General features: G+C 39.3%; 1 protein-coding gene across 1 annotated transcript in view; it reads right to left on the bottom strand.

Annotated features, from left to right (window-relative positions):
- Slc35f1 (solute carrier family 35 member F1) overlaps window positions 1–26,884 on the bottom strand; it is a 361,568-nt gene that overhangs the window by 10,359 nt on the left and 324,325 nt on the right. Inside the window, exons 5-7 of the mRNA XM_070015319.1 lie at window positions 23,015–23,171; window positions 21,644–21,696; window positions 14,894–15,048 (exon numbers count right to left, since the gene is read on the bottom strand). Coding sequence (XP_069871420.1) covers window positions 14,894–15,048; window positions 21,644–21,696; window positions 23,015–23,171 — 365 coding nt within the window. The remainder of the gene's footprint in view (window positions 1–14,893; window positions 15,049–21,643; window positions 21,697–23,014; window positions 23,172–26,884) is intronic.

Below are 26,884 nucleotides of genomic sequence, written 5' to 3'. Positions count from 1 at the left end.
AAAGATTCTGCCTGGGTCCCATCTACTGCCTCTGGGTCAGTGCCAATTGCTATTCAGCCAAGGAAACTAGACAGAGCTGGCTCCACAGAAACACCAACACAAACAATGTCATGCTGGACTGCCTAACTTTAGCTCCACACTATAAACTAACAAGAGCATTTATATTAAGTGCATTAAAAATATAAAAAAGTTTGACTTGTGGAGTATGGACATTGGAAATAAATTACTTGCAGAGAGGAAGTCAAGCTTTTCAAATACCTTCCAACTCCCCAATTATTGTCCTACTCCTTATTTCTCCTCTTTCTTTTTTTTCCTTCCCTTCCTTCCTTCCTTCCTTCCTTCCTTCCTTCCTTCCTTCCTTCCTTCCTTCCTTCCTTCCTTCCTTCCTTCCTTTCCTTTCCTTTCCCTCTTTTTTTCCTTTCTATCTCTTCCTTTCTTCTAAGTAATTCCATGAAAAATAATGAATGTGGGCATGACACACGCTCTATCCATACTGTCTCCCAGGACAAGCCTCTACCCTGAGCATAACCCCAGTGTTGTTTAGGAGCCTTCTGTTTGGTTTGGCATTATAATCTGCCTAGCCAATCCCATCTAAGGCCAATAAAGGTTCTTTTATATGCAAATGTCTTCCCGTGTGGGTGATTTCACATGTGAGTGGAGCAATAGATAGCTAAAAATGGATTTTTGCCATTGTCTCTTATTTGACAAGCAGATATTTTCACTTGGTTTAATGAATTGATAAAAATCCCTCATTCATGCGTATTTCTATTTCATATAGTACAATAAGAAAAAAAGATGATAATTAGCAAGCCAAAAGTAGATCAGAAGGGCTTACTTTGTGGGAGTGTCTCATTATAGGCTGTTACAACCAAGGATACTCAGTGTCTCATTTACATTCCTTGTGGTACATTATTCTTACTGTCACTGCATAGCGACAATAAGGGATTGCATGTGTGTAGGGGGCACACGGAGCAATGGCCTTCACTCCCTTTGGAGTCTTTCAGGACAACGCCTCCATTTCCCTCAGCTAAACAAAAAGCTGCACACTGAGCTGTGGTCATTTTGGATATCAAAAGTTAAAAACCAGTGAAGGATACTTAGTTTTGTACAAGGGGTAAAATGAACCACCTGTGTCATTATGGTGGAATCAGGAGACGGAAATGGAAATGCTGCTCTTCTAGGCAGTCTGGTGATCCACTGGCAAAAGGTGTAGCTCCAAAGGGAAGCATACTATCCTCAGGAGACAGAGTAGTGTTTGTCCACCCATTCATTTAGTAAATACTATTGAGTTCCTACAATGTACCACGTGCTGGGGATGTGGTGATAAAGTGAACAGAACTCTAGTTTACAGTATGTTGTAAGAACAGACTAACAATAAAGTCTAAGTAACTAATCAATTATATAGTCTTTGGGAATTCTGTCAAGGCAACACGTAACAGGCTAATGTGAAAAAAATTGAGTAAAAGCTGCTTATCTAGACAAGGGAAGTCTTCTCTGAGACATGATCGGCCATGGGAGACTGTGGCAAAAGAGCATCCCAGCTGAGATACATCAAGAATAAAGGCCCTGGGCTAGCTTCAATCCTCAGATGTCAGCCTTTGAGTAGCTAGGATGACAGGCATGAGCCAACAGTGTCTGGCTTAGCCACACTTTTGACATTTTAAATATTATTCATTGAATTCTTTTCAATTTTTGAGACAGGGTCTATCTATGTGGTACTGGGCTGCCTTGAAATTGGCTTCTGCTTCAACCTGCATTAGTTTGGGAAAGCAGGTGTGTGCCATCAGGCTAAATTTAATCTTAATTAAAAAACAGCTGGGTTTGGTAGCCGAATCCTGTGATCTCAGCCCTTGAAAGGCTGAGTCAGGAAAGCCTTGAGTTCAAGGCCAGACTGGGCATTGTAGGGAGACCCCCTTCCCCCCAAAAAAAATTAAGTCCTCAAAATAAAACACTTGTATTTATAAAAAAGAGCAAAAGGCCTGAGAAAAACAGAGCCTGGCTAGTTCAAGAGCCCAAGGACAGCTAATATCACTGATGTCTAAGGCTTAATAGTGACTCTCCTTCATAGTTGGATGGATTTTCATCATACAACTTCTTTTTGTTCATGCTAGTACTAGATCTTACACTTAGAGCCTGGGTGCTGTCCCTTAGCAATTTTGCTCAAGGCTGGCACTCTACCACTGGAGCCACACCTCCATTTCCATCTTTTTGTAATTAACTGGTGATAAGGGTCTCATGGACTTTTGTGCCTGGGTTGTCTTTGAACCACAATTCTCATAACACAGCCTCCTGAGTAGTTAGGATTGCAGGTGTGAGTCACAGGTGCTGGCCACATTATTTAACTTATTAGCTTACGAGGAAATGATTATTATTCCCACCTTTTTCTAAGTAGAGGATACAGTGATTGTTGGAGCCAGAGAGAACCACAGTGTTGGGAAGTCAGTGGGGTGAGAACATTTCATTCAAAATGCAACAAGAAAGAGGTATCCAAGCATATTCAGAAAAGGATTTTAAAAATCACTTGGCTGCTGATGAAAGATCAACTGTAGAAAGGAAGAAATAGAAGACCAAGAGACTACTGCAATGGCCTAAGTGAGCAGTGCTGGTTTGTTGTATGATGATAGCAGTGGAAGAAAATCTGGAGGAAGGTAATGAAACTTGAGACATGAAGAAGAGAGAAATAAAACCCATTGTCAGTTATGGAAGTCCAACCAATAAGGTATAGGATTCCTTATTGTGCTATTTTATATATAATCTCTTTCATCAGCAGTGATTTTAGTCTCTATAGTGTGAGTATCAGCTATGTGTTGTTCTAGGTTAGGTTCCTAGAGTTACTTATTCCATAAAATTCTCCTATTCCATACATTGTAGGCCAAGAAGTGTTTTAAGCAAAGAATGGCATTCAGGGCAGAACAACAAATAATATTACTAAATTAGATAGGAAAACCTTACTTAGAAATCAAAGCTACAATCTCTTCCAAAATATGTTCATATTATCTCATTCCATTTTTTAAACAACCAGTCCATCAGAGATGCACCTTAAATTGCCCCACTCTTCTCCTGGCTTGGTTAAATATACTATGAAGTAAGTGAGAGAGAGAGAGAGAGAGAGAGAGAGAGAGAGAGAGAGAGAGAGAGAGAGAGAGAGAGAGAGAGAGAGAGGAGAGAGAGAGAGAGAGGAGAGAGAGAGGGAGGGAGGGAGGGAGGGAGGGAGAGAGGGAGAGGGAGAGGGAGAGGGAGAGGGAGAGGGAGAGGGAGAGGGAGAGGAGAGAGAGAGAGAGAGAGAGAGAGAGAGAGAGAGAGAGAGAGAGAGAGAGAGAGAGAGAGAGAGAGAGAGAGAGAGAGAGTATGTGTATGGCCCTGGGGCTTGAACTCAGGGCCTAGAAACTGTCCCTGAGCTTTTTTTTTCTCAAGGTTAGCACTCTACCACTTTAGCCATAGCTTTATTTCCAGTTTTTTGGTAGGTAATTGGAAATAAGAGTCTTGTGGATTTTCTTGCCTGGGGCTATCCTTGAACTGTGATCCTCAGATCTCAGACTCCTGAGAAGTTAGGGTTATAGGCATGAGCCACCATGCCTGGCCAGTAATTATTTTTGCTTCTTCCATTTTATATACCTATGTTCCTAAGGGCAATCCTTGTTTCTTCTTCATGGAGGAAAAACTCAACTCTCTTTCAACATGTACTGGAACAACCTTAATGGATTATTGAACTTGGAAGCTATTCTTTCTCAATTCATAGAAATTAGAAATCATCAGAAATCATCAAGAAAAATGATCACAGCTGAGGAGAGGGGAAATCCTTGACAAAATGAAGGATGAGCTTCCTCTAACCGTATTGGAATTCATATTTCCTTCCTTTTATGTACCTGATGGTAGCAGGAAACAGAAAAATGAAATTAATGGATGAGTACTTTATCTGTAAAGAATATTATCATGTGGCAGCTGTCAAAGAAGAAATCATGTTATGATTTTAATGGCTGTTTTTTTTTCTAAATTAGCAATTTGGTTCTTGATAAATAGCTGACAGGTTCTAAATAGCCCTTCAACATTCACTTTAAAAATTCAAAATATCATGAAAAGTACCAGCACTGGGCCCAGAATTGTTGGCTATTCCAACAAAATCTTACAAAGCCATTATTATTAAATTCTACAGTATTGTATGACACATACAATCCCTGAAATACTATAAAAATGTGAGACACTCAGTAACTCTGCTAGTCTTTTCCCCTTTTAAATTCACCTTTGTACTTATCTGTGTCTTACAATTTAAAAAGTGAACTTTGGTTCTGCTACTATTTTACAAGCACATTTTTCCCTCAAAATCTGGATGTTGCCCCTAAGTTTGTCACCCATGAATACGTACATCAACTATCTATCTGTTTCCCGTATGTTTTTGAGGAAGAAGGGAGTGGCAAGGTATCACCAAATTAAAAACAGCCTTGTAATTTGGAAAAGGTCTTCCTTACCATCGAATTTGCCTGTGTGTCTAATGGTTTCTTTTCTCTGGAAAAGTCCATTTGAGAATGTGATTATCATCACTGCCTGGTATTGCACTCTATGAGTTTAGGATGCCCTCTATAACTCCTTTGCTTCCCAAATAGCTTATTGTTCAGTGTAAGATATGGTTTTAATATGCCTCTCCTCTCACATGTTAGTTCAGAGTTACTGGTTTTCATTGGTTCTTACTCATATCCCTTACATAAAATAAACCATTAGACTAAAACCATCTCACTGCTAGTGTGCAGGCCACTGAAATCCTTACAACGAAACTGATAGATACAGCCTTCTACAACACCAAGAACCCAAGCACAGAGAAGGTACTGTTCATTCCAAAATAAAGTAGCAATAATTACAATTAGCTCTGAAATTATACGTACACATTTAAAGCACAAAACCCTTTATAACATTATGGTTTTGGCTTTCATCTTTTAGCAGTTTTATGTTATTTCTTTGACAGTACTGTGTTTGACCTTAGGACCTCATTCTCGCAGGAGCCCTACTATTTGAGCCAGACCTCTAGCCCTTTTTGCTTTTAGTTATTTTTCAGACAGAGTTTGGGTTTTGTCCAGGAATGGCCTCTGATTACAATCCTTCTACCCCAACTGGGATCACAGCTGTACACCACCACAACTGTTTCCCACAAAACAGATTTTTTGGTGGTACTGGTGTTTGGATTCAGGGCTTAGCACTTTCTAGGCAAGTGCTCTACCACTTGAGTCATTCCTCCAGCCCTATCTTTTAGCATTGTGTTTTACTGTCCAGGATTATGTCTTAGTGCTGAAGACTAAGGAAAAGCTCCAAGGACTATAGCTAGAGTCTTGGGCTTTTAGAGCTAAAGTGCCTTAACTTTTTCCTAGTTAAGGAGTCAGTAAATTACCAAATCTGGCAACTGCCTGGTTGCCAGTGCCTATGGCACTGCTGATTCACTGTAAAAATATTTTAGAGACCGAAAAGCCTAAAACATTTATAATCTAATCTTTAGAGGAAAGCTTTGCTGACCCCTGGTTTATGTAGACATATATGGGTATATATACACAAACACAGAATATGATAATGACTCATTTAACAATTTTACTGAGGGATGATTTATGAACAATACATTTGAATATTAGGTTTGATTTTTTAAATAAATATCCCTTTCACAAGTCCAGACACTGCCTACAGTTACTGGAGCATCAAACTGGATTTTCTAACATCCACTTTCCCTTAAAGGTTCTATATACAATCCATCATTGCAGTTAGAGAAGGAAGTTTGCCATTGTAAGATCTAAATTTTTTGCTTTCCTGCTGGTTTCATCAACTTGAGACATAAAGAAATACACTGGTGAAATGTTTTTCAGGTAAAAATTTGTAGGTATGTTCAGTCTAGAAAACTGCAATGTTCCTTATGAAAATGACCTGGACATTGCTGGACATCTACTATGTCAAGCTCTGTGCCAGGCCCCAGGGATATAGCAGACAAGGAGCCATCTAAGGACCTATCTGCTCAGAGCTTCGGACTCACTTCTACAGAATGTTCTCTCACCAGAATAGGAGTGGTGAGAATACAAAGGAAGAAGCAATAAAATTCTTAACTACCGAGATTCCCTAGAGAAATTCTTGCTTATACAAACGCCCAGTTCTTCAAACATCCCGAAGGAATGAAACAGGGCACGAAGCTGGTAACAAAATTTACATTTATTCCCTAATGATAAAATTTAGTCACTCAAAAGATTGGTTACGGCTTGGGTAATGTGCTCGGTTCTAAGAGCAAAAGTATAAAATTAAAAAGTCCTGAAATTCGGAGAAAAAGAAATTGCAAACTTTGAATATAGGAATGTTAAACTTTGGAGGCTAAAGACCAAACATGTTGTTAAGGAAGCAATGACTCAAAAAATACTCCTGACAGACTTTCTATAGTGAGTCTAAATATATAGCTTCCCCTTCTTCAAGACAAGTAGGTATGTCTTGCTTTTCCATTACAGAAAAATATTCCCTCTAAGTGGGTCACTTTTACTGTATTCAGCTTGTATATCTATACATATAACCCTGAGTCCTGATCCTACCAGGAGTGATGAAATCTATCCAATGAATCAGTAAATCAAAATAAGGAATTCAGAAGACAGGAGTCTTCTGCATTTCAGTGGCTGAGAATAGTAAATGTAGTATAAAAAGTGGCTTAAAATAATTGACAATATAGAAATAATACAATGAGTGTCAGGAAATGAAGGAAGGACAATATTAATCATCAACAGAAGACGGTAGATCAAAACTCTTAAAAATTTAAATATAATGTTGGAACAAAACCTCCTCTTCTGGAGATCCCTAGAGATACCTAATGTAGTGGCATTACTTATAATGTTTGAGCCAATCTTTGCTCTTTATCTTTGCATAAAGATACTCAAATTTCTTTGAGCTTGGCTCACTAATATTCTGTTCCGTGGGAGATGAATCCAGACAGGTCTGCTAACAAAATGAGTGTCTGACTGTGCAGGCAGGGACCAGACCATGTACTTTGGTGATAAACACAACTCCTGCATTCTCCTGAGAAATGCCTAGCTATATTCAATACAACCACAGGCTTCTTCATTAGAAACTTCTGTAGTACCTCCAGCCTCATTTCCCCCCTATACCTTGTCCTGGTGTTGTGAATTCAAGACAGATCTTTTGCTATGTGGAATTTATGAGTCGATTTGGGTGAAAGGAACCTGGACTTGTGTAATTCAGAGTTGAATTGTAATTCTACTTCACAATTTACCCCCAACTTCTTTTAGTGTGGTAGAGAGTGGCTATTTGTTCATTAAACCTATTTCCTTTTCTTCTTGAACAAATGACTACATTTCCCAGTCTCCCTTGCAATTAGCTATGGCCATGTGACTAAATTTTGGCCAATAAAATGAGGAGAAGGTTAAAGACAGTTTGTGATAGACATTGCCATAATTATCTCAGTCTTGCTGAGGGTTCCAATAGCGTAGCCCACGTTTTTATTAAAGAACTAGATATTAAGTATTTTAGGCTACTTAATGTAGCTATAGTAGCAGAAAAAGTAGCCACCATGGATAATGTGTGAAGAGATGGGTGTAACTGTGTTTCAGCAGAACTCTTAACACAAATTCTGGTTTGGCTTAGCAGTCATTTTTTCCTTCCTTGACCCATAGGATGACAGAGCCATAGCTGGAAGGGACTTGGTTCCCAGAATGGCAATGGAAGCAGCCTTGTCCCAGTATAGGATGCCCTAGCCCACCCCAACTCACTCAGCACCACCACCCCCTCAGAACTGCCCGCACTGAGTTACTGCGTAAGAAAAGGCAGGTTCAAGCATTCATTGCTCTTCCATATTAGTATTTTATGGGAAACCCCTTTGGGCTTCAGTGATGCCACTTTCCCCAATTCTCTGCTCATTAGAGACACTTTTGCAAGCATTGCAGACAGCTATTCAAAGCTAAGTATTAATTTTAAGATTTCCATTGACAATTACATTTGGGCACTCGGAGTTTAAAATTCACAGACTTTTAAGATGACAGTCTTACAAAAAGAAAATATAGCAGCAGGCTGCTTATTAGGATGTTTTTATAAATATGCTGAGGGGTATTACTTTAATGCTTATCAGCTGTCACAGGTTTGGGCTGCCTGCCCTGGCTTTTCAAGTGTAGTTACATTACTGAAATTGCTCACTGCACAGAGGATCAACAGGGTAGCTTGGCTCAAGATGCTGATCGAGGCCTTAATGAAAGATTCCACTCTTAGTGAAAGCTTTTCATCCCTGAAAGCTCTTTGGCATGGGCACTCAGATGTTAAAGATATTTGACATGGCTGGTCTGGTCAAGGTTCAGGGGCTTAGAATCTCATCTTTTGCATTCATCTGCCTGGTGATTTATTTTTATTTATTTTTTAGTGTCATCTTTATTTATACATGAAAAAGGTAATTTGCCAAAAATAGTGGCCAGCACCTAGGAGACACAGAACAAATAAATATTTGCTGGATGATAGTCAACAAATGAAATTTAGTATGTAGTCATCTATTATCACAATGATTCCTTGTCCAGAGTTATTAAACTTTGCCTGCCAAATCACTTATAATAACAAGACAGAAAGAGGAAGTGGCGTGTGTGGGGTGTAATGTTGGTGGCAGATCGGGAGGGTCAGGTGGGACACGAAGCTCTCATCTGGTCTGGAGGACATATCCTGGAGTGTTAGCATAGGAGGTCGATGTTAAGACTTTTCTGATTGTTTTATAACTCACAGCAATGATTAAAAAATAAAAACTGTCGAGCAGAAGGATGAACTAAAACATGCAGAGGGATGAGGTAACAATGCTTAAAAAACAAATGTACTCATTACCTTACTTATGTAATTGTCATCCCCCTGTTCATCACCTTTTCAATAAAAATCAAATTAAAATAAAACATGCAGTGTTTTCTAATGAAAACACTCAGATGGAATCTATAAAATCCACACTAATTACATCATCCAGGAGAGCTGGAGTCGTTTTTATTTGAACATTGTTTTGGTTTAGTTTTGGTGTGTATATGAGTAGTACTGGGGTTTGAACCTAAGGCCTTTTAGTGTTCTACAACTTGACCCACACTATCAGCCTTTTTAGCTTTAGTTATTTTAGTTATTTTTAGAAGGTCTTGTACTTTTGCTTGGGACTGGCATTAGACAGCAACCATTCTATTTACTTCCCACATAACTGGAATTATAGGCACTTGTCATCGTGCTTGGTCTGTTTTCTGAGTTTGAGTCTTTCTAACTTTTTCCCTTGGCTGATCTTGAACTGTGATTCTCCCATCTACTCTTCCCAAGTTGCTGGGATTACAGGCTTAAGCCACTGCACTTTGGCCTTGGGAAAAATAATTAAGTTCTCTATCTGTTTTGCTAGTGAAATTTTGGACAGTAAACACATTTTCATGACATAAGAATAGAAGTTTTATGAAACTTTTTTTTTCCTTCCAGCCTGCTCTTCAAATACAGTCACCTGGCTTCAGGCTGTTTAGCTTGGAGAATCATAAAAGCTAATGGCCTAGGTAGAGTGTTTTAAAAGAACAAGGAGAAGAGTTAAACAGGGTTCATTTTTCTCTAATTTTCAAGTTTGCTTTAGGAAAACTACAAAGATAATATGTTCTCATGAAATTCCTTTCAACTTTCACTATTACAAAATCCTGTGGCAATATTAAGCTTTGGAAGGGTAATGGCGATGTGTAAAGTAGAAAATGTCATTCAAACAGGAAAATCCTGAACTTCAATGATGACTACTATTTTGTTGAAGAATGTTTAGTACATGATGACATATCTTGAAAGAACTGATCAGTGTTTTCTTTTAGTAACTTAAATGTTTTGCATTTTTGTTATCCCCTAAAAAATTCTATGGCAAGAAATGGGAGAATCAAAGAACTCAGTTTAAAAGGACTGATGCAGTACTTTCTACAATTTTTATGTGCCAGACCACAGATTTAGCCTTCTAAATTAGGAATAAGTTAGCAAGAACTCATACAAAATTGTGAAGCACTACCTTGAGTTATAAAAATCTTAAAATAAAGTGAATAGCCCCCAGTGGATGAGACAGTGATCACTAATCATGAGTCAGGTTTAATCAAAGAAATGCTTCATTGTTGGTATTTGATAAACAGTATCATTATCTAATTTCATTCTGTGAAAACCTGCATAAGGTAAATCTCATAATTTTGAAGTTTGGAGAGCATATATAACTGGTCTTAGACATTTAAGGGTAATTACAAACTACACCTTAACTCTGGGCTCCCTTGACTGAAGTTTATATTCCTCTTACCACCCTACTGTTGTTCAATTCATACTCTATTCGTTAGACAATAAGGAGCCTCTCCATCCCTGCACATTCTCCCTATATGACCTAGTGCTTACTTTGTCATAATCACACATTAACATGAAGCCAGAATTCCTTTGAAATAGGCAGGTAAATCCGACAAAATGTGCACAGTATGTCTACAGGTGGAGCATGTGTCTCCATTGTCCAGACTGGGCTTCTGAACACAGCATCCTCTTGTTCGAGCAGACCCAACTCAAAGCCAACGCACTATTAGATAGTTCCTGTGTAGTAGGTAGAATAATGGTTATAACCTCCACCGCTGCCAGAAGATGTTGGCCTTTGAACCCCTTTAGCTTGTGGTTGCATGTATATGGTAAGAGGGACTTAGGCAGCTGACATTAAATTAAGGATTTTGAGATGAGGAGATTAACCCTTGGTTATCTGGGTGAGCTTCCTGTCACCACCAGATCTACAAGAGTGAAGCAGGAATAGCAAAAGTCAGATTTGATCCTTCCATACTATTGACTTTGAAGATGGAGGATGGAGCCACAGGCCAAGGAAAGCAGGAAGCCTTTAGAAGGTAGAAGGGGTAAAAGGAAATGAATTATTTCTCAGACCTTTCGGAAGCAGCATAGTGCTGCCAAAAAACTTGACTTTTTTTTTTAGTTCAGTGACACTTCTGACTTTCAGGACAGTAGAACTATAAATTCATGATAAAGAACTACATTTTTACAGCAAGAAGAAGAAGCTAATATCACTTCCAAAAAGTGACATGGGTTGAAAAGAAATGTACTCATTACCTGGCTTATGTAACTATAACCTCTCTCTAAATCACCTTTACAAAAACAATTAAAAATATTTATTTAAAGTGTCCTATTCATCGAATACACAGAGTCTGTACCAGATCAGGGCTGCGACCTTGTGAAACCGGGAAATCGGTGGGTTGCAAAGCATCTCTGTCAATCTTTTCCTGAGTCTCTTTTAGGAGTCTCTGGGGCCCAGGAAAGCTCTTTTCCTGTTCTTTTCATGAACTGCTATAGATTAACTGTTCTGGATTCAATAATGTTGCCAGGTAATAAAGAACAGGAATATATTATAACCACGGTTTCAAAAGTCATAAAAATTAGAGACGGTAAGAACAGTGCACAATTCGGATATTCTAATTTAGAATCAGGACATTTGCTTCCCAGGATGAGGGGCTTTCTACCCAGTCAGCACTAAGACAGAAAGGCTGCTTGCTGTGGATTGTTGGAGGGAGCAATAATGGATTTTTTTTCCAGGGGTATTAAAGTGAGGAAGAGCAAATAATCAATGCTGGGCAGAAGAGGCTTGTTAGTTATTTAGTTTTGCCTGGGTAAGCAACATCTGTGGAAAAAGTAGCCCTCACCTCTCAACTTAAGGATATTTATAGCCGGATCAGAGGGTGGTATAAAGACACGATAATTAAGTGAAAGAATAAACTATAACTGCAGGCTGTAGTGAAATCAAATGAGGTCTCAGGGGTCACTGATTTGATCCCCGCACGGATGCCTGAGGCATCTTCACATTATCTTTTCATCTTCACCCCTTGGTCCTAGTGCCACTGGCTTGCAGACACATATAGTCATTCGAAACTGGGGCTTAACCCTGCAAAGCTCTGAGGCACTGGATAGTAAGTATGGGACCCACCATCAGTGTTTGGTGACTTCAGGCGATTCCCACGTGCAGCCTTTGTGAATGCTCTTTTTCTAGAGTTAAGGATCATCTTTTTTTTTTTTTTAGGTTGTGACTTTTATCCGCTTAGACAATCCAAAGCATCCTTGCCAATGTGGGTCCCTGTTTATAGACATTTATATGGTACCTGTTTATAGACATTTATCTACCAATAGATAAACTTGGCTTCACCAAAATTAAAATCTTTTGTGTTTCAATGGACATTAACAAGGAAGCAAGGCAACCAGAGAGGGGGAAAAATATTTACAAGTCACACATCAAGAGTGATAGATCCATAATATGTAAAGAGTTATTAGAACTCAATAGTAAATAATTCCGTTAAAAATGTGAAAAGGACTGCAACATTTTTTTCCCAAAGAAGATACATAAAAGTATAATCAACTTCTAATATCTCTCCCACAAAGCTATCTAAAAATCAGTGTTCCGAGCTATCCATTTGGCTGCTTTGTTGGCATGCCTGGACCCTGCCTTCCTCCAGCTCTGGCCCTCCATCTGTGGATCCCATGGCCCATTTCAGGGACAGGCAAACAAGAAAACTGAGGAAAACCCCTGGATTTTCCAAACAGTGACTATTTGACTGAAAAGTTAAGAACTGGCTGTGTGAGTATCTTAGAAGTTGTATAAGGCAACAGGAACTTTTTAAAGTTTTCTCTTTTGGATTTAAAGTAAGTATTTTGCTTATTTCTTTGCTTATGTGAAGCACTCTTATTCACAAAGCAATTAGGAAACAATACAGAGGATATTTATTCAAGAGCTAAGCCATGTAGTGCCAATGTAAATACATCAGCAGTGACAGGAAAGGAGAACAGAATGTTCTGTTGACTCCTAACACTGGTTGCTATATTAAGTACACACAAGGGATTCTAAACTGATTTTAAATAAGATTCTTGTTATTTTTTGGAAGTTTTTTTGTTTCAAATTAGAAATACACAACAAATTACATGGGATATTTAAGTAAAAAATATAGTGAAACAAGAGATAAGAGCAAACATTTAGTGTAAGCTAATACCCCCATGACAATAAAAAGATGACATCATTCAGATACCATCTCTAGAGTTTAATTAGAGATTATTAAAAGTCAATAGTTGCTGGGTGTTGGTGGCTCACACCTGTAAATCCTAGCTACTCAAGAGGCTGAGAGCTGAGGATCATGGTTCAAAGCTAGCCAGGGCAGGAAAGTCCATGAGACTCTTATCTCCAATAAACCACTAGAAAACTAGAAGTGGCACTGTGGCTCAAGTGGTAGAGCGCTCGCCTTGAGCTGAAGAGTGCAGGAACAGTACCCAAGCCCAGAGTTCAAGCTCCACGACCGACAAAAAACAGACAAACAAACAAACAAACACCAGCACTACCACCACCAAAAAACCTCAATAGTTCTCAATACTTAGCAACATGTGGGCACATTTTGATTGACAGGATGCTACTGGTATCTGATGTGATGAGTTAACAGTTAATGCTAAGCATCCTATAACACATGGTCCAAAATGGTAGTAATAGTACAATGGTAGAGAAATTCTGGGTTAAACAGAGCATAACCATTCCATAGAATACTATACAACCATTAGTGATCAGTGATTCTCAACTTTGACTTCATATTACAATACAAATTGAGTCATATGCATAGCTTTTCAAAGGTCCCACTTGTAATTAATCAGGATCAGACTCTCTGGGACAGTATGTAGCCATAACTGTTTCATGTTCTTTCTAGGTGACTGTGATGTATGGCTAGACAGGAGAAGCACTAACTTGAATTAATATTATACAGAGATATTAAATGACAAGGAAAACATATATATTAAGTTAAAATACAATGTAACAAAACTGTACACAATGTTATTAAGTATTTATTAAAAGTTATGAACACTGGATGCTGGTGGATTATGCCTGTAATGCTGTAATCCTAGCGAATCAGGAGGCGGAGATCTGAGAATTGTAGTTCAAAACCAGCCCAGGCAGGAAAGTCCATGAGACTCTTATCTCCAGTTAGCCCAGAAAACTGGAAGTGGAGCTATAACTCAAAATGATACAGTGTTAGCCTTGAGCAACTGAGCTCAGAGACAGTGCCAGGCCCTTAGTTCAAGCCTCATGACTGACCAAAAAAAAAAGTTATGAACTATATAATGTATGTGTCCTTAAAATATAGATACATAAAATGGTGCCAATGTGCAAGAGTATTTGTCTATATTTTATGACATTCTCATGGTGACTTTGTGTTTCTTTGTAATAAGTCTCATGTGGCTGTTTCTTCTAAGACTAAACATGCTAGGACTATATTACCCAGCAATCCTTGTGGTGGTCAAATGTTTCAGATGTTGACTGTATCAATATATCCTAACATTGGACGGTTTTGCAAGACACTGCCAATAAGAGCTACTAGATAAAGTGTAAACAGGACCTATCTATATTATTTCTTAAGAATGCATGAAAATTTACAATTACTTTAAAATTTAAATTTTTTTACTCGGATAGGTTTTTTTAAATTGTTTTGATTTTCCTGAATCTTTAACTTAAAAGATTAGTCAATCAGATTCCTCTATAATATGATTATAATCATGTTATATATCATATGATTATAATCAAATTATAATCAGATAAGTCAGGTTCTAGAGTTTAATTTTTAAAAAGCCAATAGGAACTAATTGTAGCAACAAACAAAAGCACTTGGCTGTGTTGGAACAAAACCCAAGAAAATTTATCTTTCCAATTGCAACAGAATATGTATGTAGCAAAAAAAAAAAACCAAACCAAACAAAACCCATTCTGCCTTATGAAACCAAAATATTGGCAACACTTCTAACTGCCTATGTATAAGAATTCAGTTTTCAGTTATCAGAGCTTCTGTGGGCAAAATCAGGGCATCCTAACCCTGGGAACATTCCTATTTATTGCTCACAAAGTGACACAGACTCAACTTACCTTGTAGTGGAAGAGAAACAGTCCACAGAACAGGCTGTACAGGTCTGCTGTGAGCAGAGAGAGATTGACGGAGGTGGCGCTGGTTTTCTTTATGACGATGGGCATAAAGCTGTATAGACCAAACATGCAGGCACTAAAGCCAACGTAGAGCAGTCCTAGGGAGGAAAGAGAAAGCAACATCAAGGCCTACTCCAAGCAGATCCAGCCACCACAGGACAAGGACAAAGGGGAATGGACACACCATCTATGACTCACACAAGATAGTTTTACTTTTGCCATATTTATCATAGTTATCATTAACCAATCCACAGCTAAAATAAAATGAATAGTCCACATACCTTTTTCTATGTGTGGAAAATGCACTTTGCACTGCTCAGTATACCCCTGACATTCTGATTCTTCCAGGAAGAAGAGTCTTAGCTAATGGTGATATCCAGAAGCTTCTAAATTCTATTCCCATCTGTACTGTAACTAACTTTTGTTGTCCATGTGTTTAGGAAATTGTACCCATTTTTAATTTGCAAAATAAAGACAAAACTTCTCGGTATTATGTATGGTTCACAACAATGAACAATTACATAGTTTTTGAAATGGATGAGATTATATGTCCAGAGAGATCTGGAGTTAGAAGACTGCAAGAGAGCCTGGCGCTGGTGGCTCAGTCCTGTAATCCTAGCTAATCAGGAGGCTGAGATCTGAAGATTGTAATTTGAAACCAACCAGGACAAAAAAGTCTATGAGAGTCTTACCTCCAATTAATCACAGGAAAACCCTGAAGTGGAGCTGTGGCTCAAGTGGTAGAGTGCTAGCCTTGAGCAAAAGGAGCACTGGGACAGTCCCCAGGCTGAGTTTGAGTCCCAAGACCAAGGGGAAAAAAAAGATTGCAGAGGATGGTGGTGTCTTTGGCAGATCATCCCTCTAAACCCAGAAAGTCTTGTCAATTTTTTTCAAAAGTTTGGGATTCTGTTCAGTTGTGCCCCCCAAATAGGGAGCCTTACCCTCACCTCAGCTTTTCTATGGATTCTCATAGGTTGTGAGATACTTTGAAAATATATCCTCAAACCCCCCTCTCTTCCTCTCTCTCAAAACCTACACAATAGTTAATACTCATGCAGTTTTACATAGTCCCAAGCAGGAGTTCACTGCTCATTCTAGATTCTATCTTTACAGATGATGATACAATGCAAATTCAGAAAAGAAATGCTTCATTTCTTTACCTACAAAGATGATAAGGCATAACTCAGAGAACTATTTTTTTTGAATTACAGTGCAATAAAAGCAACCTTTCCAAAGGATTCTTCGATCCAATGTGCCTAGTGTGGGCTGTGGATGATTGATCTGAATCCTGCGAATGTGAGAGGAATTTGGCAGGGGCTGGGTATTCAGCCTTTGTATAAAAATGAGCGATTTTTTCCAGAAAAAAAATTTGGCATGTCCCCATGCAAAGTATTTAAGGGCACAGGTCCTTGTTCTATATAAGTTTTGGTTCCAAGTTTAAGACAAGACACATCCGACATCTGTAAAAATTCTTTAGATCATTAAATGAACAAACAGTGCAATAGCCCCCTCTAGCGTGGCGGACCTGCCCTCCATGCTAAGAGGAGCCGGATTCCCCCATTTCCTGTTTCAGTAAAGGAGGAGACCTTGTGTGTATGTTTTGTCACTACTATCAGGTGATTCTGATTCTCCATCAGAAGTTGTAATTTCCTAAAAGTAGTCAACTTCCCCTGAAGTTGAATTTCATCCTACTTATAATTCATTTTCGTTTTAATCAAGTTACCAAAAATGCCATAAATACTAGATAATGTATGACTAATACATGAAAGATATAAAAATTAATTCAATGTTCCTTAAAGAAATCTGTGGTTAATAGATTAGGAACAAGATTCATATTTAAATTAATTCACTAAAATGATCAAATTTGGATATAATCAGGACAGCTTGCCCTCCCTCCCCTCCTACCTTCCGTCTTTTTTTTTTTAAAGCCTCATTGATTTGGATCATACCATGACTGGGTTAGAAACTTCCAGAATCCTACCTCTCCACCATATTCATGTTATTTGGCATACCACACATGGCTCTGATGTTTTATATTTATTCCCTTATTCATCCATTATTCTGAGTTCTACCATGCACTTGGCCCTGCGCCATGCACTAGGAATACAATGAAATGCAGGAGAGATGAGGAACTTGGAGTTGCTGTTGGTACTATGCAAGAAGAACAGGGTTCTTACAGAGAGTGGCAGGAGGCTTGCTTGCTTTAGTAAAATGGACACTTATGGCTGCTTTGTGGAGACTGTATTTACCTTGAGTAGGAAAGACTAACAGAATATTGGAGGAGGTAGGGAATGAGTATTTTAGGCAAAAGATCAGCACATGAAAAAATTCTGAGAATGATGTGACATATTCTAGGACCTTCAAGGCTCAGAATGATCAAAGGGTCACTAACCAGAAGTAAAGTAGAAAACTTCAGGAAGGAGGTAGGTTATAGTCAGCCCTTGTGCTCTGGAAGAAATTTGTATCGTATCTAGTCACAATAGGAAGCTGTTGAGTAGTTTATAGCAAATGTCTGACAAAATCAAATCTCCTTTAATTTTTTTTTATTTCTTGAGATCCTATGGTCTTGTTATGTAGCCCAGACAATTCATTCCTCCTGCCTCAGTCTCCTCGTCCCCAATACCTGTGGCAGGATAAACATTTGACATTGGCTACTCTGTGAAGGAAGGGTGGGAGGAGATGAGTGAGAGGTGAGCATCCTCATTTGGGCAAGAGGCTAATGGCTCACTGGTGCTTGCTCGGAAGGGCGAGGGAGAAGAAAGGAGGTAGGTCTCTGAAGACTCAGCAAGCCCTGAGGATGGGCTGGAGGTGGGCAGTGAAAGAAAGAGAGGGCATTAAGGTTGCCATGGTTATGGTTAACATGAAAACTGAAGGAAGCACGATGCCATTTATGAAGATAAAGAGCACTTGATATTCATAGGGACGTAAAAGTTCTGTGTTAGTTTCAAATGCACAAGTGCATGCATGAGACTCTTTCCAGTAGGGAGCTGGATATGCCATGGGTGGGCTTAGAGAAGAGGTGTGGCTTTACAAACACACTTGGTGAGGCAAGGAGAACAGGAAAGCAGGTACACAGCAGACTTATCCCACACGTCAGGCGATCTCAGAATACCTGCAGCTTAAACATTCTAAATGTACTTGATAGAACAGTAAACATAACATACAAGGAGAAAGTGAAACACATATGCCATAATGGCTGATTGATAGATTATCTAGCATTTTGATGTTTTGTAGGTAAAATATAGCCACACGATTAAACGAACAGTCAGAAGGCAGGACCACCTCACTTTGCTGATTAGCTTTTCTTGGATGGCCACTGGTAGATGATGGATGTTAGTAATGCATCTGAAGACCCAACTTGTCCACGTTGGGTTTTCCATTGGTCAAACAATTGAATCTCTTTTTGGCTGGCAACTAAATAATGGCTGCTATAACTATTTATAGATATAGTTATGTATATAACTATATACATTTAAACTGCTTGCTGTCTCACTAAGAATACAATTTGATCACTTGTGTCCTGGTGCACTGAAGAGATTGAAAATGATACTACCCACTGAAACAGACTGAGCACTTTCTATAAGACATGCACTGTATATACACTCATATCCTCTACAGTACACGGGGGCTGGCATTAAGTATACTGTATGTTATTACTATGATTATCCTTTAAATTAGCTGCCTAAACAGATATGGAGATAGGCTTGGACCCAAGAAACACAGTATATACCATATGAATAGGGTATATGAATATGGTACTGACTGTATCAAGAAATACTGTCTATACCATATTCAACAGAGAAGCCTGAATACAGCATAAGCTATGAGGGTACTTGAGTGGGTGGTAAGGGATCAGGGATGATGAGGCAAGCAGAGATTGGCACAGCAGGAGAAGTCACTTACGCCTCAAGAGCTAGAGAAATGCAGGCAAGAGGCCATGTTACCAGCTGTCAGAAGATAGAGATACCCTGCAGAGGTAGAATCACACCAGATACAGCCATTGGCAGAGACCCTGCCCCCTGACAGTGGAAAACAGGGAGGAGTAGGGCTTTAAGGAAGTGTCCTAACTTTATCTCATTATGTATGAGCTGTATTATGATACATGGATATAGCACGTATTTGTATATTTGTGTATGCTGCCTATATTTTACTTCATTTCTTTGGGATCCAATGATGTTCCTCCTCCCCTCTCTGGCATGGTTAAAGTGATGGCATAGAAACAGACCTGTCTGAGAGACTTCATGGGGTGGAGTAGTGTTGTAAAATGAGGAGGGAGAGAAAAACTCATGACAGAGCATAGGAAATCTTGGATTCTATTTTCTTGAGTTACTCTTAAGTGACTTTCCAAGGAGTTTGGAAGGTGAGAGAGTCTGACCTCCAATTATGTCTCCATGCCTTTTTTTTTTCCCGCCAATCCTGAGGCTTGAACTCAGAGCTCAAGCGCTGTTCCTGAGCCTCTTAATGCTCAAGGTTTGTGCTTTATCTCTTGAGCCACAGCTCCACTTCTGGCTTTTTTCTGAGGAGTTTATTGGAAATAAGAGTCTCACAGACGTTCCTGCCCAGGCTGACTTTGAACTGTGATCCTCAGATCTCAGCCTCCTGAGTAGTTAGGATTCCAGGTGTGAGCCACTGATGCCTAGCTCTCCATGCCTTTTTGGCCTACGAATTTCATTGGCTTCACTGCCATCTCCTACTTTCCCAGAGGAGAGCACAATGGCCACCCACAGTCTCCTGCTGTTCATTCTACCCACTTCTCTCTGGCCAGTATTTTTCTTTTTTAAAGAGTGAAGGCAGCACATGCCCACCTTCCTCACTATGATTTGTTCACTTCTCATTTACTAAACACAGATTCCTCAAATGCCACATGCCTAGCACTGAGCTAACCATCTGGATCACCTCATTGGTCAAGGGAGAGTTAAAGAGACCAAAGGTGGCCCTGATACAAAATCCTCAAACCCAGCTCGACAAGTGTTTCAGAAAGAAACTGACGGATATGTGATTCTCCTTCTAGGCCATTTTTGCTTCATTTCCCATCAGGAATTAAATAGATGGCTCTGTAATGTGTCCCTTTTACACTGTCTTCATCATCTTGAACTACAGGGAACTGACGTTTTAATGGCAATGCGGAAGCTCAGGATAGAACTGTCTTTTGATGACACATTTAACTAACACTGAATTTTAACGGAATATCAGTGCATGTGCCCAGGACCTCCATATAATTAGAGGACAAGTTCTTTTTGATTGCTGCCATTACCATCAACATCAAATTACTTTATACTCACAGGCCACTGTGTATGAAGTACCAAAAGGCAGTATTTGTAAATAATAGTTGCAAGTTTTGGCTTTGAGAGTCGCAGAAGAACACCCTGAACCCTGCAGCTGGTCTCCCTCCCTCCCCTCTTCTCCCTTTCCTCCCCTTCATCCCCCTTCCCCATCACCCCTTCTTTGTCTCCTTTCTATTGACTTTTATTTGGTTATAACATTCTGTACCCACACTTGAGAAATACCAAATAGAGGGCTCTGAGACAGAGGCAAGGGCTGGTGAGCCCTTGACATCACAGAGTCCTTTCCATAGCCCAGGGGGGCTGTGGAGGGAGTGATGTCAGTAATCAGTGGCTTGCGAGGAGGCTGATAGGAAGTAACATGGATAAAGGCAAGCTTATGTCACTGTTGGTTTCCTTCGTGGACAGAATGTGACAAGCTGTTGGTTGCATCACAGCTAGGTAATTTGGAAAAAAGCAGCCAGCTTCCGCAGCCAGGCACCTGTATTTTCCCCTTCCATTTGAATTCATTCAGGACACACTTGCCAAGCATCTCTTTGGGTGGCTTACGCCCAGCTCTGTGCTCACTGCCCACGTGCCTCTGGATGGACCGCCGGAGGGAGCTAAGTGGCTGTGTAATCTATCATTAGAGCAACACCTAGAATCTCAAATCCTTGTCCTATTTTTTTTGTCCCCCAGAGGAAAGTGGTTTAGAATCTAAGACACCCTGGATGACTATTAAGTAACACAAAACAGCCTGGCATTTTCTAAATGCACTTGGAAATCAGTTAGCCATTTCTTTAGTACAAATCACTTTCTTCATTCTCTTCTCTAAAGCTGTTGATAGGCTCAGAATGCCCATTACATTGTTTCCTTTCCTGCCTTTGTTGTTGTTGTTGTTGTTAAATTCAGTTTTTTCCCCTTCACTAAAATGCCCCCTTTTAAAGATCACGCTCAACGTTTTGTGTTTCCTGGCTAGAGCAACTTGCTGTCACTTCCGTGCCACCGCTACCTTGGGGTATTTTTCTTTCTGGTTGGTCTTTAACCTAGCAACACACTTTGGTACCTAACCTAATGGCACCTTGACAGTGATAACACAGAGAAGCTCAAGAGAGAAACAAGTCACAAGAAAGCTCCTCACAGTGCTCAGGAATTCTTCCCTGGCAAGGAGATCATCATCTTTTCTCCCCTGCCATTCTGAATCTTTACCTGACCCTGACTCACATCACTTTAAAAAAAAAAAGACTTTGTCATTTTTATTTTTTCAATCTTATCTTAAAATAGTTGTACAGAGGGGTTGCAATTCAACACGTCAGTCTGTGGGCACAGTTTGTCTTGATCAATGGTACCCCTTCTTCCACTGTTCATATTACTTTAACAAACATTTCTCTAGTTTATTGAAGACTGCATCTTAGACAAGCAAAGCCCTTACCTATTTGCCAGTCCCAGGGCACCTTTAACAGCTCCTTGTGCTCCATAATGGCCCTGTGAATTCAAACAAAGTGGAGCCCATGAGTAAGAGAAGAATGAGCACTACTTGCTTTTTTTAACCTGTTTTTTTTAACTTTTTAAATTACACATATGGTTTGTATTATATTTGCATTAAACAGAATTTTTCATGAGTAAGTCCTAAGTTACCACACAACAACAAAAAAAAGCATATGCTACCTACTTACCATATTTATACGATTGTTAAAACAACTGATTCAATTTAAAATATAACTGTGGAGCCACACAAGAGGAGGCCTACGGGCTGGTTATCCCTGGAAAATCTTGCTGGGTGTGCGGCTGGCAGTAGTGAGACTGCTAGTGGGCTTGGAGAAGTGCTAATCTCCACTGTCCTTCTTGTCCAAACAGCTAGCACATATAATCTCTCTCCGTCAGTTGCTTTCTAAGAAGCAAAAAGGCTCAGAATGTTTCAGTGTTCACGGCATTCGTTAATTTTCTGAGTGAGCAATTTTTTGATTGAGGCTTCTCTATAGCAGTGGGACTCCAAGTTTTAAAGGTCATCTGAAAACATCATCTTCTGGGCCTTATTCCCACAGATTCTTTCTCAGAAGATCTGGTTTGGCTCCTGGATGTGCAACTCTGATAGGTTCTCTGGTGATGACATTGCTCCTGGCCTAAGGACTTGACTTTGAAGACCATGGCCTAGTGAACACTGTTAGACCAATGAACTTTCAGAGGACACTGGAAGACTAGGAGTCAGGCAGGCACCTCTCTACCAACATTGTTTTGGCCCCAGTGTTCCCTTGATGTGCCTTATTTGCCATACAAACCTTTATTCCAGCAGCAGTGTCCTCCAAAGAGCTCAGTTACCAATAACAGACCATCACCGACACTAATGAGCACAAGAAACTCTCAATATGTATATGTGATTAGTCTTTCTTTCAAGAAAAGAGCAAACTTGTAAAAGGGAAATTACAAGGTGTAAGTTTCTTAGGAGTTGTCACTAGTAAACAGAATGTGCCTTTTTCAGTGTACATCAAGCTATAATATTTTTTTTACTTCTCCTAATAATAATAACCCATTCACTAGTTTAGGAGAATAGATACATTTCTAACATTTTCTCGAAAATTATCTTCAAGGTCCATTAACTGTCTTATGATAATTTGTTATAAACATGTTTAGTGTGGAAGAGATTTACTTAATTTTTTATGAAATTTGCACATTTTTATAAGACTGCTGTGTGGGAGGTTGGTGATTGCTTTTCTGCCTTAATTTCTATTCTCTAAGGACAAAAAAAATATGACAATAACATCCATTTATCCCATTCTTTGAAATTATTGTTATTTTTACTTACAATTGAATTCCACTGAAAAATGCACCAAAGAGACCAATCATTCCTAGGAACTCCACTCGGCTCAGGGTCCGGATGATGTATTCTTCCCAGACGTTAGAGATGCCATACAGTGTGGCTCCTCCCAGAACCAGAAGGTCTCCTACCAGCTTATTTTCTCCTAGGACCCAAAGGAAACAGGAAGTTTCATTGAAATTTTCTTAACAAGAATTGAACACCAGCAAATTGAGCTTCCTTCTATTTTATTCTGACATCTTTATAAGAAGTCATGTGACAGTGCTTGGTAAGAAATGTACGCATTATCCTGCCCATGCAATTGTAACCCCTCTGTACAGTATGTTCACAAATAAAATAAAATTAAAAAAAAAAGAAGCCATGTGACTTCCAATTGAAATTGCCTGAAGGTGGTATTATTGTTATTATTATAGTTATTATTATAAAATTCTCTAGATGTGTTCTGATATATGAGGTTACCTATGCTGACACAATTAGAAGTTTGGGGGACTAATTCCTTTCACATCAATTCTGTCTTTTGAAAAGTTGGGTGTTACCGATATATGCACATGTTATTTTTGTATTGAGGTATTTATCCAGCTATTGAGTGAACATTCTACAGGACACGAAGAATCAATTTCCTCCCTCTAGTACAGACACAGAACATCTAACAGAGCAGTCAATACTATGTTCTTCTCACAGTCACAATGTGATAATGGGAGGACAGCAAGGGAAGGGGTAACAATGCTCGTCAAGAAATGTCTTCGTTGCCTTACTGACGTAACTGTCTCCCCCTGTACAGCCTCTGTACAATAAAATAAATTTTAAAAATTGTGTGACGTGTTCAGACAATGAGACTAAAGGAATTTCTAAGTTGAAAATTTCAACTTCAAAGAATGAAAATATACGTAAGCCATTAGTATTTTTTTTTATACAAGTGGCTTTAAATTCAGTTTTGGTTGTTTTGGCTTCTTACTCTTAATAAATGATGTAGCCAGTATTTCCGGTAATCAGGCAAAACTTCCCATTCCAGGAAGTTTGCAGCCAGGCCGAGATTGAAAATAAGCCTCACTGGTAGCTTTGTTATCCACGTAATCTCATAAATTCTGGGCTCACTTTGAATAAGGAGTTGAGTGGCCCTGAAGACATGCAGCTCTAGAGAGGAAATGGTGCTCACTTCACCAAGAGTCTGGCACAAATACAACGGTAGAAGTAGAATTTCATTGTCCACTGGAGCCATGAGCACATTCTAGGTGATGGGTTCGCGTGTAAGAATCGCTTCAGGGCTTGGAAGGACCTCTGCACACGACTATCTTGGAAGATCTACTGTGTCACCATTTTTTGGAAGGCAACTTCCCACATCTGGTAATGATTTGGAGGGGGCGACGCGGGGGTTAGGGGAGTCGGGGTTGGGGGAGGAGGGGTTAGGGGAGTCGGGGTTGGGGGAGTGGGGGTTGGGGGAAGAGGGGGAAGAAGAGACTCTGAAAGACACAATTCTTTGTGTCACTCTCAAGGGAATGGAGCTGAGAATGAGATTCTGGGTGGGCTCAGAACTTTCCATGCATTCCTCAGGAGTAACTATCACTATCTAGCAGATGAGCCTAGAAGTTGATGAGGTCCCGGTGAAAAACTAGACTGGTGGGCTATCTTCTAGGGAAATTAAAGTTGCTGAGATCTAGCAGCATCTTCAGGAACCTAATTAATCTCTATGAATCAATGATAAATTATATGTAGTTCATTTGAGGAACCACCTGTAAGACAAAACATATCTATAACCGAAATTAAGAAGAACATGACTTAGTCTCTTTTCATTAAGGAGACATTTCCTAATCTTGTGATGACATAAAGCTACTACTGTGACTATCAATTATCATTATGCTACTGAAGTATAAAAGAGAGGCTGAATAGAATTCTTGGTTAATAAAATTAGTTTTCTATGAATGGATTCAGAAAAGTGAAGTGATGATATAAGTTTTTTTAAAGAAAATGAATTTTTAAAAAGTGTAATGGGCCCTGGATCTGTAATATTTTAATAGGAATTAGGAGAACATTGATCTATCTTTTCAGTTATACAAAGAGGACACATTGTGTGGGTGAATCATTTCACCAATTTTTTTTTCCAACTCCATATTTGCTCAGCTAAGATCCATTCTGTGAGGTGGCCTTCCCCTAGAGGAGATTTATTTCACCAGTATTGAGTCTGATTCTAATCAAACCAATCATAATTACTTTGTAAGAACTGTTTCCCCTTATTAGAGTTTTGTTTAATTACCAGAAAGCACCATGTTTGGAATGGCATTTGTTATGTGTGGTGGTAAGAGAAGAAGGAAGGCTACTTAACATTACTACTCATCAATAAGTCAAGAACTATATGGTGAATTGTGCTTTGCTGGCAAATGGAAAGGCTATTACGGACAACTTAGAAAAATGTACATCTTACTGAATCTGAGTTCCAAATAGGGATCTGCTCTCTTATTTTCCAAGGACCCACTTTAAATCCCAACATTTCACATCTGGGACATCCCCATTATATGAGTCCCAACTATGGAAGAATAAGAATTGAATTGTCTGGTAGAAACAATACTATCTAGATTTTATATTTCTGTCACACAATTTCTGTAATGTTACACCCTTTTACAACTTTTTTTTTGTCTTCTCTGAGCCTTGATTTTTTTCATCTGCAAATATGAGAATGCATTTTTGCAGTTATTAAGATTAATATGTGGGCTGGGAAGGTGGCTCAGTGGTAGAGCATTAGCCTTGCATGCTTGAGGCCCTGGGTTCGATTCCTCAACACCACATAAGCAGAAAAAAAAGCCGGAAGTGGTGCTGTGGCTCAAGTGGTAGAGCGCTAGCCTTGAGCTGAAGAGCTGAGGGACAGCACCCAGGCCCAGAGTTCAGGCCCCACGACCGGACCCCCCCCCCCAAAAAAAAAGATTAATATGTGAGAAAACACCAGGTACCAGGACACACACAAAAACGTTGTTTTTATTAGGCCGTGTTTAATTATCTGATTTCGTGAAAATATTTTTCTTGAAATAGAAAATTTTGTCTAATAATAAAAATATTGTTATGAATAACTAATATCCTCAAATATTACTGTAAGGTGACAATAAGTATGTTATAATAGGAAGGGATTATTCTGAAAAGGCAAGAAATAATTTCTATAATGATACCTACTTGTTTTGTATTAATCCTATTGCTTGTTAACTTTTCTTTTTACAATTATACCTTTTTTTTCTTTTTTTTGTCAGATGTGGGGCTTGAACTCACAGCCTGGCCACTGTCCCTGAGCTTTTTCCACTCAGGGCTATCACTCTGCCACTTTGAGCTACAGCTCCACTTCCGGTTTTCTGGTGTTTAATTGAGGATAGACTTCCCTGCCTTGGATAGCATTGAACCATGATCCTTAGATCTGAGACTCCTGAGTAGATAGGATTATAGGCACAAGCCACCAGTGCTAGGCTCATACATGTTTTTGGAGAAAAACAGAAGTCATGGTGATCCATCTCCTGGGCTTTACCAAGCATTATTACACACTCCAATATCAGTAATATTTTCAGGAACAACTTCTATAGCATACCTCCATCTCCCTAACTAAGTGGAATGGCCTATAAAGTTGACCTGAAGCTGAGATAGCAAAGACCCAGGCAATTTCAGCCCACCAATTTCAGCCAACAGAAAAGTCATTGTAGGGCCGTTAGCACTATGATCCTAATACTCCATTTTTATACATTTGATCATAAAGCTGGTGTACAGAGGGGTTACAGTTACATAAGTCAGGTAATGAGTACATTTCTTTTCCAACAGGTTAGCTCTTCCCTCATTTCTCCCAGTTTTTTTTTTCCCTTCTGACCTCCACAAGTTGTATAGTTCATC

Source organism: Dipodomys merriami, unplaced genomic scaffold (assembly GCF_024711535.1).
Source record: "Dipodomys merriami isolate MVZ:Mamm:240054 unplaced genomic scaffold, mDipMer1.0.p SCAF_112, whole genome shotgun sequence".
NCBI classification, from domain to species: Eukaryota; Metazoa; Chordata; class Mammalia; order Rodentia; family Heteromyidae; genus Dipodomys; species Dipodomys merriami.
Note: the sequence above shows the minus strand (reverse complement) of the source record. Positions and strands in the feature narration are given on the sequence as shown.